Source organism: Theobroma umbraticum, unplaced genomic scaffold (genome assembly GCF_002168275.2).
Source record: "Theobroma umbraticum cultivar Fairchild unplaced genomic scaffold, ASM216827v3 scaffold_30.0, whole genome shotgun sequence".
NCBI classification, from domain to species: domain Eukaryota; kingdom Viridiplantae; phylum Streptophyta; class Magnoliopsida; order Malvales; family Malvaceae; genus Theobroma; species Theobroma umbraticum.
Window position 1 is genome coordinate 14,148,205 of NW_018397254.1, and position 14,914 is coordinate 14,163,118.

Below are 14,914 nucleotides of genomic sequence, written 5' to 3' on the forward strand. Positions count from 1 at the left end.
TAGTGATTACCCTTACTACCTCATTTCAATAGGCTCCCTCAATCACCATAAAAACAATCCAATATTCAAAATTCAATCCAATAAAAAGGTGATTCCAATCACCGACATATTAAAAGGTTGAGACATCATATAACCAAAGTCAATCAACCATATCAACAACTATGAGATAAATGACCATAAATAGCATGGCCTTACTAATGAGAATTCATTTCTCACATCAACATTTATAACCGCCAACCATACATCAATCATAGACAAATGAGATGTTTAAGATGACAAAACTTTGAAAGGTTTGTTTCCTATGCTCAAAACTAATACATAGTAGACTAAATATACTTAGTTTATGGTTTTCATCAAAATATAATTGTAAACCTTTATTCACAGCACAAACTCATTGAAATTTATTCATATGCAAGGTTGTAGAATAGGCACGCTTAATTATACTAAAATAATTAGAAACACTGCCTTTACCCACCCCACAGAAGCGTGTCTTGCTCTTTAGGACCTTTTGTCAAACACTAGGCTTTTCAAAAATTCAAACTTTCTCCACAACACCTATCATTAAGTTTTCCATCATTAATCCTTGGTTTTATAACATAATCTTAAACTAATAATCACCTAATCCTTCCACAAATTTTATCCAGCAACTCATATTCAATAAATCAGTAGCTAATCTAACTTCAACTAAAGGATTTAAGTCTACTCGTAGCTAAAGTTTAAGCAACTTTACCTTGGTGAGCTTGAGAGTTCCAAAACCAACTCAAAACCTAAGTTTTCATGAGTAAAACAAATTTATAAGAACCTATAAATTTCTGGAAATCAATCCTTAAATTTGAAAGTCCAAAATAGTGAACTTTAACATCTAATATCCTTTAAAGTCAAAGTCTAAACTTGAAATTGACTTTTGACAGCTTGAAATCCTTAAGTATTGTTGAAGATGGGATTTGAGAAAAAAAGGGAAGAGGGTGATTGGGTTTTCAAGGAAAAACTTCATTTTTTTCTAAATGAGGAAAAGTCAAAAAGGTTTTGGGCTTTTAAAATGAGTGAGAAAAAACCAAAATGCCCTATTTTTTCAGTTTAAGCCTAATCTATTGATAGATCAAGTCTATCTATCAATAGAGTTGGCCATCTGTCAATAGATGTTCTTTAGAATCATTTTCTGGGTTTGATCTATTGATACATAATGAACATGTATCGATTGATTTCGTATAGAATACTATTTTTAATTTCAAAATCATCCCATTTTGACCTTCTAAAGGCTGTATCTTTTGATCAAACACATTTGGTTATCAAAACATGAATTTTCTAAGTCAAAATGGTTTTATAATCATGTTCAAAAACTTTAAATTAATAGCTCACCAAGTAAAGTAAGGTTACAATTCTAACCTAATTTAAGAAATGAGGTTCCAAACTAAGAGAGAGAAAGAGTTAGGCATTTGAAATAATCTTAAATCAAATGTAGACATCAATTAAAAAACATATCATTAAAATCAACCAGTAAAAATTATCTTGAAATCTGTTGAAGTTCTGCAATTTTGCTAAATCTATTTTTAATGGAATGCAACGAAGGAAGGAGAAGATGTTAGAGTTAAAGAGGGATAAATGAGAGGAGAACAATAAAAGAAGTTCGGAAGTTGGCGAGAAATTCTTTTTGTTTTCCATTTAATTAATTACAAAATTTTTTGAATTTTTAAGTTTAAGTTTTTATAAATTTTTAGTTTTACCTCATTAATGGGATGTCAGTACTTGGTGACCTAAACTATGCATTGTCACTAGATCAAAAATAAACCCTTAAATGCATTATAAACTCTATATGATAAATCGAAAAACATGTGACAATATTTTAACTCCATTTGTAAATTTTAAAATTTTATTGATGGTTTGTAGAATAATCGTCTATAATTGAATTTAATGTGATAAGTGTCATTTGTTTGTTACTTTAAATTAGTTAAAAAAGTTAAGTTAATAAATGTACAAAAAAAATTGAGGGTTTAAATTCAAAATTTATTACTTTTTTTTAAATACAAAAATTTATAAGCAAACTTTTCAATAATTAGTATAATAGTCATGTTTAAGAAGCAAAAATTTGTATTAAATTTTTTCCATAGTTCAATGAATGAGACATCGTTAATAATTGTTATAATGATGTATAATAATGATGTATGATGACAACCTAGGCAGTAACTAGATACAAAACATCTAACTTTTAATATTTTTTTCTACGATTTTCAAGAAATTGCATTTCAAATGATATAAAAATATTTTTAAATATTGCATTTCTCTTTTTATTTGCATTTTGATTTTTCAACTAGGATTTCACGACCAAGTACATTTTTGAACTATCAAATGAAGCCATTTTAACTTTTATTGAATCAATAAATAAACATATCAAACAATCAACTTTCTAATTTCTCTTAAGAGTCATTATATTTTGTAAAAACCTAAAGAAGTGTATTATACATTAATAAATAGAAAAAAAAAATCTAAAAGTGATTTATATTCTACCTATCTCTTCACATTATAAAAAATTAAAAGAAATTGATTTGACTTAGTTCTTTATTTTTTTTATAAAAGCCAAAAAGAAAATACATTTGAATAGAAAAGTAAATGATATTTTTAAGTAATAATTAATAAATTAAATTTATTAGCTTATACATCATGAAATGTATGGTATAACTTTTATATTAAATAAATAAATCTTTTTTGTTAATATAGATATTGATGTTTTTAAATTTTGCCTGAAATTAATTTACTCCTCAAATGATCATATGAATTCTTTTAATTGGATTAACATATATAAAATAAAATAATAATTATGTTTAGTATTGACATGAGCTTGCAAGAATATTATAATTTTCTTTCTTATTTTCTAGTTTTCTCCCATTTATCTCAGCATAATGTAGGCATGCGAGTACTAGAACTTAAATTTGTAACGTAGAGGAACGTAACCGAAAAACTGCTGGATTAGGAGGGGACGGGGTCTTAAGTGCAGGGGGGAGCAGGTGGACAAGTGGAGTTTCGCCAACTCTGCGTACGCGCAGATATTCCCTATTCCTATTTCCTCCCCATTCCTTTCATCACCCCCAAGGTCTCCACTTCTCTCTTTTTCTTCTTCTTCTTCTCACTGTTCTTGGCATACCCGCACTCCGCCAAACAAACAGAAAAAATGCAAAGCAATTCCTCTTAATTTCTACCAACTCTACCCTAAACCCCTCTCTCCCGATTCCCAGCCAAAAATATTTCACCAAAATTTTACCAAACAAGAGCTTCCTATCTCTAACGAATACACATAAATATATCGTTTGGTCTATAGTTTATGACGATGGCTCACCAAAGTTCTGATCGCTTAACCTCTGCTGGTACTTCACTCTTCAAATCATAATCTCCGTAAGCGAAAAGTGAAACAAAGAAGAGAGAAAATTGATGCCATCTTTTTAGGCTGTTATTTTCCAATGTTGCTCCTACCAATTATGGCCTTTCTTTTCTTTGGTTTTGTTTGAATTTAAGGAATGAGGAAATGAGAAATGTAGAATCTAGTCCGAGATTAGTTTGCCATTTCCGAAGGATTTATTAAAGTTGATCATGGAAATAATTATTGTTTGGCAACAGATATTAATATATCCTATTTTTGATACGCTTTTTTTTTTTTTCCCTGCGAGGTGAATTTCTGCATTCCATAGTGAAAAATTCATGTTTCTTTAAAAGTTTTTATCTATGCCTACGTTTTTATGTTTCAATGCTTGGCGCACTTGTTTGCATACGTGCACACATTATTTGTTTGGTTAATCCAAGAAATTGATAATGTTCGTGGGATTCTAGACACTGCGGAGGCTTTGAACGTTTTGGTTGTGGATAGGAACAACAACCTTGCTAATCCCAACCTGTTGACTGATAAGGTATATTATTGCATGCAGTGCTTATTTTTTGTCGGTTGCCTTGGTTGGGCTATATATTGTCATTTTCAATCTGCTGACTGTTGCTAGTATCGTTTGGCTATAGCTGAAGATATGATGATTTTTTTTTTGTTCTTTTTGAAGCAGGATTTGGTTGCAGTTGGTCCCTTGAGGGACGGTACGGATCAGTCAAGATTCATGCCCTCTGTGGTTGACTCTAAGACAACCTTTTTGTCTAATGCCTATTCCCTCGAGTCACAATTCCATCTTGAAGGTTAGTCCTCTGCATTTGTCATAAAATATTTATCTTGTTTATATAAACTTAGCTTTGATTATGTGTAGTTTTATATAGGATTACGACTTGGATATTTTTAAGGAAAGTGATATTCAATCTTTTGCCAATTGCAAGGGTATTTTATTTCGCAATTAGCAATTCTTCTTGTATATATATTTTGGACCTTTGGGTGAAAGTGAAATCAAAATAGCTTCAATATATGACTTGTCTTACCCATAGTGATGTGGGGAAGCTAGTGGTGAGCTTTGAAGATAAAATCTATACAAACAGCACAATAGAGAACTTCTTTTTATCACCATGTTATGATTGATATAGTATTATCATTTATCCATCTTTGATACTGTAGAATTTTTTCCATATTGGCCTATGATTAGGTAAAACTTTCATCAAATTATCTCCAAGTCTGTAGTGAACTTGCAGGAATGTGCTTCTAGAATGCTTTGATAGTTGCATGATTGCTGGATTTTTTTAAGGTTGATGTTTTTTTGTTAGTATATAGAATGTAAAAGGGCCTTTTCTAGATTCCATTGAGGGGGACTCTAAATTGAATGCGAGGCGTGACATGTAAATCTATGGATCAAGGTTGCCTAGATATCTGGTTAGCACAATCGTGGATGACGGAATAATGTTTTTCACTGTCACATAATGCTCTTTCTTATTTTGCTTACTACTCATGAAGTTCTCTGCTTGCAAGATGCAGCTGATAAACAGGGTTCATTCCTTCCATATTTGAGTGCTAAGGGCCTGGAAAGTGGCTTTCATGTGTGTAAACCTTCTGTGGTTTCCCTTTCATTATTTCTACCTTTCTCTCTACCAGTATATCTTAAAAAGGCATTTCTTTTTCTTCACCTCACACAGGGCATCTACAATGAAACTGCATCTCTTGGTTTTCATGGTTTTAGGCACAGCTCTCAAATGCCACATAGACCTTATCTTCCAGTTTCATCTCAGCTGCCTCTTGTAGGGGATCCTAGTTGGTTACCCACTACAAGGCATTTCCGTACCTCAGATTCATCTTATCACCAGTCATCAGTTCCTCTAAATATTCCAAAAGTTGCTTCAAAGGCTCAATTTTCCCATCTAGAGTTTCCTGTGAATATTGAGCAACAACTGGATGGAAAAAGATTTGGCCTGAGACCAAATTATCTCCCTCCATCAGGATTATATGGTGGAGGAAGCAACTTCCCTGGAAACTCTGGCAAGTGTTGCATGCAATATCAAGGGTTTGATGGATTTGGGGCTGCTAGATTCTGCTCAGACTGTTCAAAGCCTTTTATTGGGAAGAGTTCTTTGTTTCAGACATCATATCCAGCAGCTTCTCCGAAACAAGTTGGTTCACTGGAGTTTCCTTCAAACAACCTTGGAACGGTTAGTTTTCTACCTATCACATATTTTAAGGTTGTCAGAAGCTGGCATTATTTAATTATCCAAAAAAAAAAAAAAACCAGGATTATTTGGAGGTTGTAATTGGCCATTGATAATTTTTTAACATTCATTCCCTATTTCCAGACACTGTGCATGTCTGCTATAAGCAATTAGCAAAGCATATATCATTAATGAAATCGGGCATTATGCAGGTTATTGGACTTTAATCTTGGTACAATTAAATAGATTATGAATGGAAAACATCGCATGTGCTCTGTTAAGTTGGCTTAATTGGCACCTGTAAGGAGAAAGTGGTTCTTATATTAATGATGTGGTTGGCTGGCATAGCCAGGGATGGCTCTAGGGTGGGGGAAATTGCCTGAAGTTGTAATGTCCTTTTGATTATATTATAAAAATAGCTAGAAATTTTAGCTCCTTTATATTTACCCCCACTGGAATTGACAAAAAATAAAATATAATTATTATAAAGTGTGACTCACTTTGCAAAATAATAGGTTATAATATGTAAATATTAATAAAATAAGGTTTTATAATTAGTTTCTTATTGACATGGGATCCTCCAAAGATTTGGAAAGCTACAAAACATTAAAAGTGAAAAATATGTATAAGCCAAAAAGTTGTTTTCTACCTCACATTGCTTTTCCCATCCAAAGAAAAGTTGTAAAATATAACAAAAGTAAAAAAAGAACCTGTAAGTTTATGAAAGAAATGCCAAAAAAACAAAGGGGACCACTTTCTTCTTTCAAAACTAGAAGATTTTCAAGTAAATTGCCTTCTTTGTATGTTGATAGTTTGTGATTATGGCAGAATTTATTTCCTATTTGAATATTTTTTAACTATTAAAATAATTTGGTGTATCTAGAGAAATAACCAAATAATATTTTGGGAAAAACATTCTTGATTTTGAAGTGGGATTCTTGAATGAATGATTGTTTGGTTAGATATATAGAGGAAAATATATTTTGAATTATAGATAATTAAAAAGTTTGTGCTGCTTCCAAATGATAAGCATCTGTAAAGAACATTCGTAATGTATTATCTTTATACTAGCAAAGCAATTTTTGTTGCACTTGAATTAATTTGCATTCGTATTGTTTGTATATTTAATATTAAATATGTTAGTTTGCGCCACTGAACATAAATCCCAGATCTGCTCCTCGGTATAGCTGCCAAGTTTTAATGGAGAAGCAGGGAAAGAAAACAAATCTGAGCTCAAATTCAAGAACTGAAAAGTAGTTATATCTAAAGAAATGATAAAGATCAAAGTTGAAGGGACAAGTATTCTCTTCTCACCAAGACAACCACTAGTACCTTACACTATCTTGCTCTATCTAACCATCATTATGACTACCTTCTGTCCTCCCTTTTCCCTCGTACCCCCTATCATTATCACACACATCTCTTTACTTGTGCACTTTTTCCTCTTCCAATTTCTTGCGATAAGGTGTTTCATATTCATTCTTGTGCACTTAGGTAGCAAGCTTTCTGTTGTCCATTGAGTTTTTAAATAAGCTGCTATCAACTTCAGTTTTCTGCCATTCTTGTAACCATCTGCCTTTGGTAGCATCTGACTCTGCCTTGATTTGTTGAGAGGGAAGAGACTATGTAGTGGTCACATTGCGGGAGAGGGAGTGGAGGAAGGTAGGAGGCAATGGCGGTGGTGTGAGAGAAAGAGGAATCTTTCTTCTTCTGGTTTTTAGTTTTTATTGTTGATCCTATTTGGTTTCAAGCACTCTTGGGATCTTTTTATTCCTTTTAACGTGGCTAGTTAGTTGCTACATCATCATGGTAGGATCAAACATTTCCCAACCCCAAAAAAGGAAAAGCAAATCCTGCTAGATGCCAGTTCAGTAGAGACAAGTAGTAGTCTGTCTATAAACAGAATATTTTAATCTGATGAATTCCATTGAATTGAAAATAATAGCTGAAAGACTCAATTACATGAAGTTTGTGGGCTCCCCAAAAAGCATGCCTTGTGTTTAAATTTCTTAATCAACAATAAAACTATCCCTAATTTGTTTAATAATTTAAACACATGTTTTTCTTTTGTTGGGAAACTTTATGAAATTCATGAACAGTAGTTGTTTATACAAGTTTTTCCAAGTATGAGCACACCAGTACAAGGCTTCCAAAATTACTTAAAATTTTTTCGATGGATCAATATGTATAGATCGTGCTTTGCACATCTTTTCTCCAAGCAGCATCTGTTCTGAGCCTCTGTTTTTTAAGCTTAAAAAGATTTGAGGCCTTTTTATGAGTGCCTCTTGGACTTGTAGCTCAAGTAGTAGCTTATTTGGTAAGCCCTGCATGTCATCTCGTAATCATGAATTTCTGTGTGAAATGGTGAGTTGGTGACATTTACATCCTTGATTCATCTTTACGTTTTAATTCTGAGATGTTTCTAATTGGTTTCCAAGTCAATACTATATTCAATGTGTTTGAAATAGATACTGCTGAGTGATTGATTCTAGTCTATTATTTAACAATTAAATCTTGTGCAGGCTCCTTTCTCGAAAGGATCATTTTATGGTTTTGTTTCTTCTTCTGGCTCGGGCTCTAGAAGCTACACTGGTAGCCGAAGTGATCAAAGTTCTGGCTGTGGCAGTGTTTCCAGTTCTAGCTTAGGAATAAATGGTCAGAACTGGCCTTCGCTTGATGAAGCAAGACAAGGAGGAAACTGCAATGACTTTTCATGTAGTTCTACTGTAACACTTGATACATTAAGTGAGCGTAACAAGGGACCTAGGGCATTTAAGCCTAAAAGTCAGGTTACGGCCAAAGGTTTTATTGTTGATAGCAGCAAGAATGGCCCAACTAATGGCATTAGCAATGGATCATACAACCGACAGAATTTTGTCACTGACTATGTGGATGCAAAGTTCTTTGTGATAAAATCTTATAGTGAAGATAATATTCACAAGAGCATAAAGTATGGTGTCTGGGCAAGCACCCCAAGTGGCAACAAAAAATTGGATACTGCTTATCATGAGGCAAAAGAGAAACAAGGGACATCACCTGTCTTTCTGCTATTTTCGGTAATCTACCTTGCATTGTATTCTAGGTGATAGGTGGATTACAAGAAACATGAAAGTTGATGCACAGTCATATAACCTACTAAAACAATTGGTAGAATATTAATAACTGGTAATGCATTATGATGAACAAGGATTAGGATGTGGTGAGCAATGTAAATATTAGGTTGAAATGCATACCACCTTATCCATGTGCTTTCCTTCTGGTTCATTTGTAAGAAGAGACCATGAATGAGGATTGAAACTAACTTAGCTTCACCATATATGTTATGCATGCAGGTGAATGCTAGTGCCCAGTTTTGTGGAGTGGCTGAGATGGTGGGACCTGTTGACTTTGACAAAAGCGTGGAATATTGGCTTCAGGATAAGTGGTCGGGGCAATTCCCAGTAAAGTGGCACATTATTAAAGATGTCCCCAACAGTCAGTTCCGCCACATCCTGCTTGAAAATAATGACAACAAGCCGGTTACTAACAGTAGGGATACTCAAGAGGTAAGGATTCATTTGGGATTGACACTTTATAGCCACTTTTGAGTGGTGATGTGATACTTGGCGTTTCCGGTTGCATTCAAATTTAGTGCCATTACGGCCTCACATCGTGGTTGTTTTACTTGAGCTGCTGAGATGATTATGTTGGTCTAGAATCAAATTGAATTTGGCCAAGATAACATGAAATTTGTGTACTTGATTTCCACCATCATTATTTGCCTGTACTTCTTAAGTCATGAGGGTGGTGTATTTATAAATTTTTGTTGAAATGTTTTGATGTATAACTCGATAAACTGCAAGTCACAATGTACATATCAGAGCTAGAAGCAACCCTTGTTTCGGTTTGAACAACTTGTGTGTAGGCATGTGTTGCATGCACAATTTGTTATGTTAGGAGTTACTGTGAATGCAAGCAAAATTTCATGTGCACTGCTGATATGTAAGACTTGATGATGTGCCATCCAATGAATCCAGTTTTCGCACCATTGCACTTATTTTATCTGACTGTGCTTACATCAAGTAAGGTATAATCTTTCTCATCTTCCATTGCAACAACTCTTCTGAACGGTGTCTTACGCTCCATCAAATAATATTGCAGGTGGAATTGGAACAGGGTGTTGAGATATTGAACATTTTTAAAAATTATGAAAGTCATTCATCCATCCTAGATGATTTTTACTTTTATGAAGAACGGCAGAGAGCAATGCAGGAAAGGAAGGCTAGACAGCTAACTAGCATGGTGGCTTCTCCAGATGATTTTGTTGGTGAATCCCAGAACTTTGTGTCACTTCCTAATGATTTCGTAAAAAAAATGTCCAAGAGCTTTGCTGAAGCCCTGTTGGTAAATGAGAATGAGAATACGGGTGGAGCAACTGGAAAGATGCTCTCTACTGCATGTGGAGGCCTTGGGAGATGACCGCAACTGCAAATTTGGTCAAGAATGAAATCAATATTATCGGTAGGAACTTATTAGTTTATGCATTTTGAAACACCTCTAATATTTATTTTGAGTTCTTTATTTGTTTATTTTTATTTTTAATTTTTTAATTTTGCTGCCCCACAAGTTTTGAGAAGGCTCCTAGTGCGGTTAACTTGGTTTATGGATTTAATTTGTTTACACGGAGATATTCTGGAGGAGTCTGTAAGATAGACTTGGTTCATATGTATACAGTATATGTACCTCAGCTGATTTTTCCTTTTAAAATTGTCCTTACTATATTCATTGCAGACTTTAATCTTTAAAACTCATTTTACTGCCAATATTGGAGCTTTTGAAAAATTTTATGAGACTTCGCTTGGTAGGGAGGGTAGAAAAATGGGAAAGAAGAAACGCGGATAAGGAGAAACCATGATCTTGATTTCTCTGTGTGCTTGATAGGAAAGCTGGAAAGCTAGAAAAATGGGTTGAAAAACTGATTTATTTTTTGCATCAATCTGTTGGTTAGAATTTAAAATTAAAAATTATATTATATTTCTCATTATACACATTGTCAGTGGAGATTGTAAGATAAAATCTGAAAGAAATTAGATAATTTTGTAAACTTGTAATACTTTAATTTTTTTAATTTGAAATGATTGGTTCTTGTGAATAAAGATAAAAAATTACTTTTTTTATTTTCTTCTCTTAGCAAGTACTGGTTGGAGATATCTTATTTTGTTGGGATCTTAAAATAGGAAGTATGAAATTTGAAAAAACAAAAAAAACGAAAAAGAAGAAAATAAAATTAAACAAAACTCAGGAAAGATACCACAAATTTTACAAAAAAGTATTTTACATCAACCTAAAACTCGAGAAATTAATTTTAAAACCAACATAATAGCAATGGGTATAAAAGAACTTGTGTAGAAAGAAAGTTTTGGGTTTTTGGATATTCAGTTTAGACTTTAGAAAATCAGAGTATTTTTGAAGGAACGAATCTGATTAAGTGGTAGATCAACTCAAAGCGACACTACAAAAAATAAGGTCTTTATCAACGAAAACTTCTATTAGTGATGAGTTACAATCCCTCGGCTAAACGATACATTGACGGATTTATTGACAAAAACTTTCGTAGGCTCATTGTCAGAAATATCATCACTAGTAATGTTTATTTTGTGGGCAATGGAATATTCTACCAGAAGATTCTACAATAAAGTTTTCCGTTGGAGATTTTGTTGGTAAATAATCAGATTCATCAGCATTAGGATTGGTTGGTGATTCAACTATTTGGTCGGTAACTTCTATCGGTAATGATCACTGACATATGCTTTTGGTTGGCGATTTTGTCAGTAAAGCGTTTATATTCGTCGATAATGGGAAATATCCATCGGTAAATATTTCTAAAAATCCGTCAACATGTTATATTATCTGTCGATAAACCATCTTCACCTAAAACTTTTTTTTTATAATTTTGTATTTCTTGTATTCCCTGCTCACAGTTGACATGAATATATTGAAATAATAAAATTGAAATGTTTTAATATGTATTAAAACTATTTAAATTTTATTATAAAATGAAAAACAAACACAAATAGTATTTCAAATAATGAAAAATGAATATAAATGTTTAAATCGATATAAAAATTCATAAATCCAACATTATACCCTAAATCTATTATTGGTTGTGCCTCTCCCGCATCATCAAAAAAGGGTGTGTGCAACCTTGCTTGTGGATGTGGCTATGTTTGCAACTGCGACTCCTGTGAAGGAGACTCGAATGTTGGTGGAAGCCTATGAAAGATCATTTCAAGGGTCGCTTGGAAACTCGATCACTTGGCAACCATATTCTTTGTTGAGTCCTTCATTTGTTGATAATCCTTGAGTTCAAGAAGTGGAGCTTGCATAGAATCATCGACATTGGTTGGACCATAAGCAAATTTCGACTGTTGACTTCATATGTTTTTTATGATAAGAAAACATTCCTTGTTCATTAATGTTTGATCATATTATTTAAGTGTACACAAGAAAGCTTAAATTCATTAATTTATTTGTTATTTGAAAGCAAATCAAGATGCTCATTTAGTTACAAGATAAGTTAATTGGTTAAACAAGCAAAGAAGAAAGCGCTTTAATAAAGATAAATTAGTCTTCATAGATTAACACAAATCCTTAATTAGTTAAAGCAATTTTGGGAGCTATACTAAAGACAAGTAGAAAAGTCTTAACTGGTTAACACAAGGTTTAATCAATTAAAAAAGTACTGGACACAAAACAAAAAGTTATTAATCGAAGTTAATCGATTAACGATCAAATTTGAAGTACCTAAAAGATGCCAAAATTCAAATTCAAAATGAAGCTGACTGTTGAAGGGCGCCAAATGAAAGAATTCAAATTTGAAGATATTTTAATCGGTTAATGCTTATTTTAACCAGTTAAAGTTGAAAGAAGAGAAGCCTTAATTAGTTAAAGGGAGGACTAACCAATTAAAGAAAGATTGCTAGTTGGAGGAGTTTCAAAACAGAATGTTATTAAGCAATTAAAGTCACCTTTAACCAGTTAACACAGAGAAGTAGATTGCAAGACAGAAAAACTTTAATCTGTGAAAGCTCATCTTCAACCGGTTAACAAGACACTGCTAGCAAATTTGAAAAGAGTTGTTAGAAGAGAAAATAATAGCTATTTTTGCTCCAAAAATGTTTCTATTGGCTAGAAACTATCCTCTAAGTATAAATAGAGGTTCAAATGATCAATAATGTATAAGAGAAGCATGCAAGGGCAAGTTTACAGCTAATAGGTGTTAGAAAGATCTCTTTTTAAGTGTGCTTCACTCTTATCTTTGTAAAACAGTTTTGAGCTTAACTTTGTATATCTTAGATCGGCTAAATGATCAGTTGTACTTCATTTTTTTTGTATGCTTTGTTTACTTAAAGTGTGAGAGACATTCTAAGGGGTAGATTAAGCTTAGAAAAGCTTGGAAATCTTGTAAAGATTTTTGAGCTTGGGTTAGAAGCTCACATTGTAAAAGCTAGGTGGAAGCTATTAATTCACTAATTTAGTGAAATTGGGTTGCAAATACTTGATTGAGAGATCAAAGTAGTGGGCACAGGTTAAAGGGACCAAACCACTATAAATATTTGTGTCTTATCCACTTCTCTCTACCTATTTCCTTATTTTGTGCCTCTTGACTTTAACAAGTTTTAAACCTTCCATTTTAAAATTATACAAAAAGTTTTTCAAGCTTAAGAGCTGCTTTTAAAATATATTTTAAGTGCTATTCACCCATCTCTAGTAGTCTATTGGGATCAACAAGTGATGTCAAAGCCTAAACCTTGATTTTAATGCTTAACATCCTAAAGGGAAGATCCTATGTTTACTAAAAAATCTAATGTTTTTGAGGGTCAATCCATAAATAGGCCTCTTCTATTTGATGGAACCAATTACCAATTTTGGAGTACTAAGATGTCGATTTATGTTAAGGTTTGTGACTATGAGACGTGGGATGCGATTATATATGCAGTAATTGTAGTAGCCTAGTGGTTCTGACTTCCTGCTTAGTTTTGAATGATGTTATTCTATATTTAGCTTTTGCACGTGCATCACATAATTTGTCATTCTCATAATTATTCTTAGGTAGTGCTCTTACTAAATCTAATGATGATAGTTTAGATAATACATGCGTACTAGCATGTCTTAGCTTTCTATGTCACATCTAACTATTTTTATTCTTATTGTACTTCATTTTTTTTTATGCTTTGTTTACTTAGAGTGTGGGAGACACTTTATGGGGTAGATTAAGCTTAGAAAAGCTTGAAAATCTTGTAAAGATTTTTGAACTTTGGTTAGAAGCTCACATTGTAAAAGTTTGGTGGACGCTATCAATTCACTGGTTTAGTGAAATTTGGTTGAAAAAGCTTGGTGGAAGCTATCAATTCACTGGTTTAGTGAAATCAATTAAAAATACTTAATTGGGAGATCAAGGTAGTGGATGTTAGTTAAGTAGACTAAATTACTATAAATATTTATGTTTTGTCCGCTTCTCTTTACCTTCTTCTCATTTGATGCCTCTTAACTTTGACAAGTTTTAAACCTTCCATTTCAAAATTATACAAAAAGCTTTTCAAGCTTAAGAGCTACCTTCAAAATATTTTTTAATTGCTATTTACCCCTCTCTAGCAATCTATTGGAATCAATAAGTGGTATTAGAACCTAACCCTTGATTTTAATGCTTAACATTTTAAGGGGAAGATCCTATGTCTGTTAAAAAATCTAATGATGCTAAGGGTCAATCCAGAAATAGGCTTCCTCTATTTAATGGAACCAATTACCAATTTTGGAATACTAAGTGTTGGGATGAGCTCTACAGCCAATTGGGATTGGTTAAGGCTTAATTCCAATCATGCAAAAATATCATTCATGTTGAATGATTAAAGGTTTTTCTTCATCACTAAGACATCAATTAGAACAAGTTATAAGTCTAATTGAATGAAGTCCATGAGATTAATATGCCTTACAAAGGAATTGTAATGGGTTGCAGTTATGAGATCCTCATGCATCAAAGCGTAATCTCTAAATGTTTCTGGTCAATGTATCATTGAATTGGACACCAATGATACCTAGAGATTGGTACATTTATGTTTCTTACTTGAGAAGTAAGCAATCGGTGTCATAAGTTGAAGTATAGAGATACTTGGAACTAGAATGTGGATGTTTACCTAAGAAAGTAGGTTCACTGAACATGACCTATTATAAGAAGTGCATTTGATATTTCACTTAAGTGTTTATGCAATACTTTTCATATGCCAATTGTATAAATACTTCATAGACTTGAGACATCATGCTGTCTTATGTGTGGAGTGCTATGTTTTAATTTCATCCTTACGGGTGCCTAACTAAGGATGCC

At 32.9% G+C, this 14,914-nt stretch overlaps 1 protein-coding gene across 3 annotated transcripts; it reads left to right on the forward strand.

Moving 5' to 3' along the window:
- The first annotated feature begins 2,990 nt into the window (after nt 1–2,990).
- Nucleotides 2,991–10,355, forward strand: LOC110423503 (YTH domain-containing protein ECT2-like). Of its 3 annotated transcripts, none has more exons than XR_016351899.1 (8): nt 2,991–3,359; nt 3,820–3,896; nt 4,038–4,167; nt 4,889–4,950; nt 5,047–5,556; nt 8,076–8,609; nt 8,886–9,619; nt 9,694–9,828. XR_016351899.1 is itself a non-coding variant. In XM_089785259.1 (8 exons), the coding sequence occupies exons 1-8, from the start codon at nt 3,317–3,319 to the stop codon at nt 10,009–10,011; spliced, it is 1,887 nt and encodes a 628-aa protein (XP_089641385.1). In that variant the 5' UTR covers nt 2,992–3,316; the 3' UTR covers nt 10,012–10,355. The 3 variants fall into 3 exon arrangements, 2 of the variants coding, with proteins under 2 accessions (XP_089641385.1, XP_021293399.1); XM_089785259.1 differs by having other exon boundaries at nt 2,992–3,359; nt 8,886–9,098; nt 9,694–10,355; XM_021437724.2 differs by having other exon boundaries at nt 2,994–3,359; nt 4,041–4,167; nt 8,886–9,098; nt 9,694–10,355.
- Nucleotides 10,356–14,914: the final 4,559 nt, after the last annotated feature.

Excerpts from the sequence above, each read along its gene's own strand:
- LOC110423503 (XM_089785259.1), top strand. The coding sequence starts at position 3,317 with ATGACGATGGCTCACCAAAGTTCTGATCGCTTAACCTCTGCTG. Across the intron at positions 3,897-4,037 it reads CCAACCTGTTGACTGATAAG|CAGGATTTGGTTGCAGTTGG; the intron begins GTATATTATTGC and ends TTCTTTTTGAAG. Across the intron at positions 4,951-5,046 it reads GCCTGGAAAGTGGCTTTCAT|GGCATCTACAATGAAACTGC; the intron begins GTGTGTAAACCT and ends CACCTCACACAG.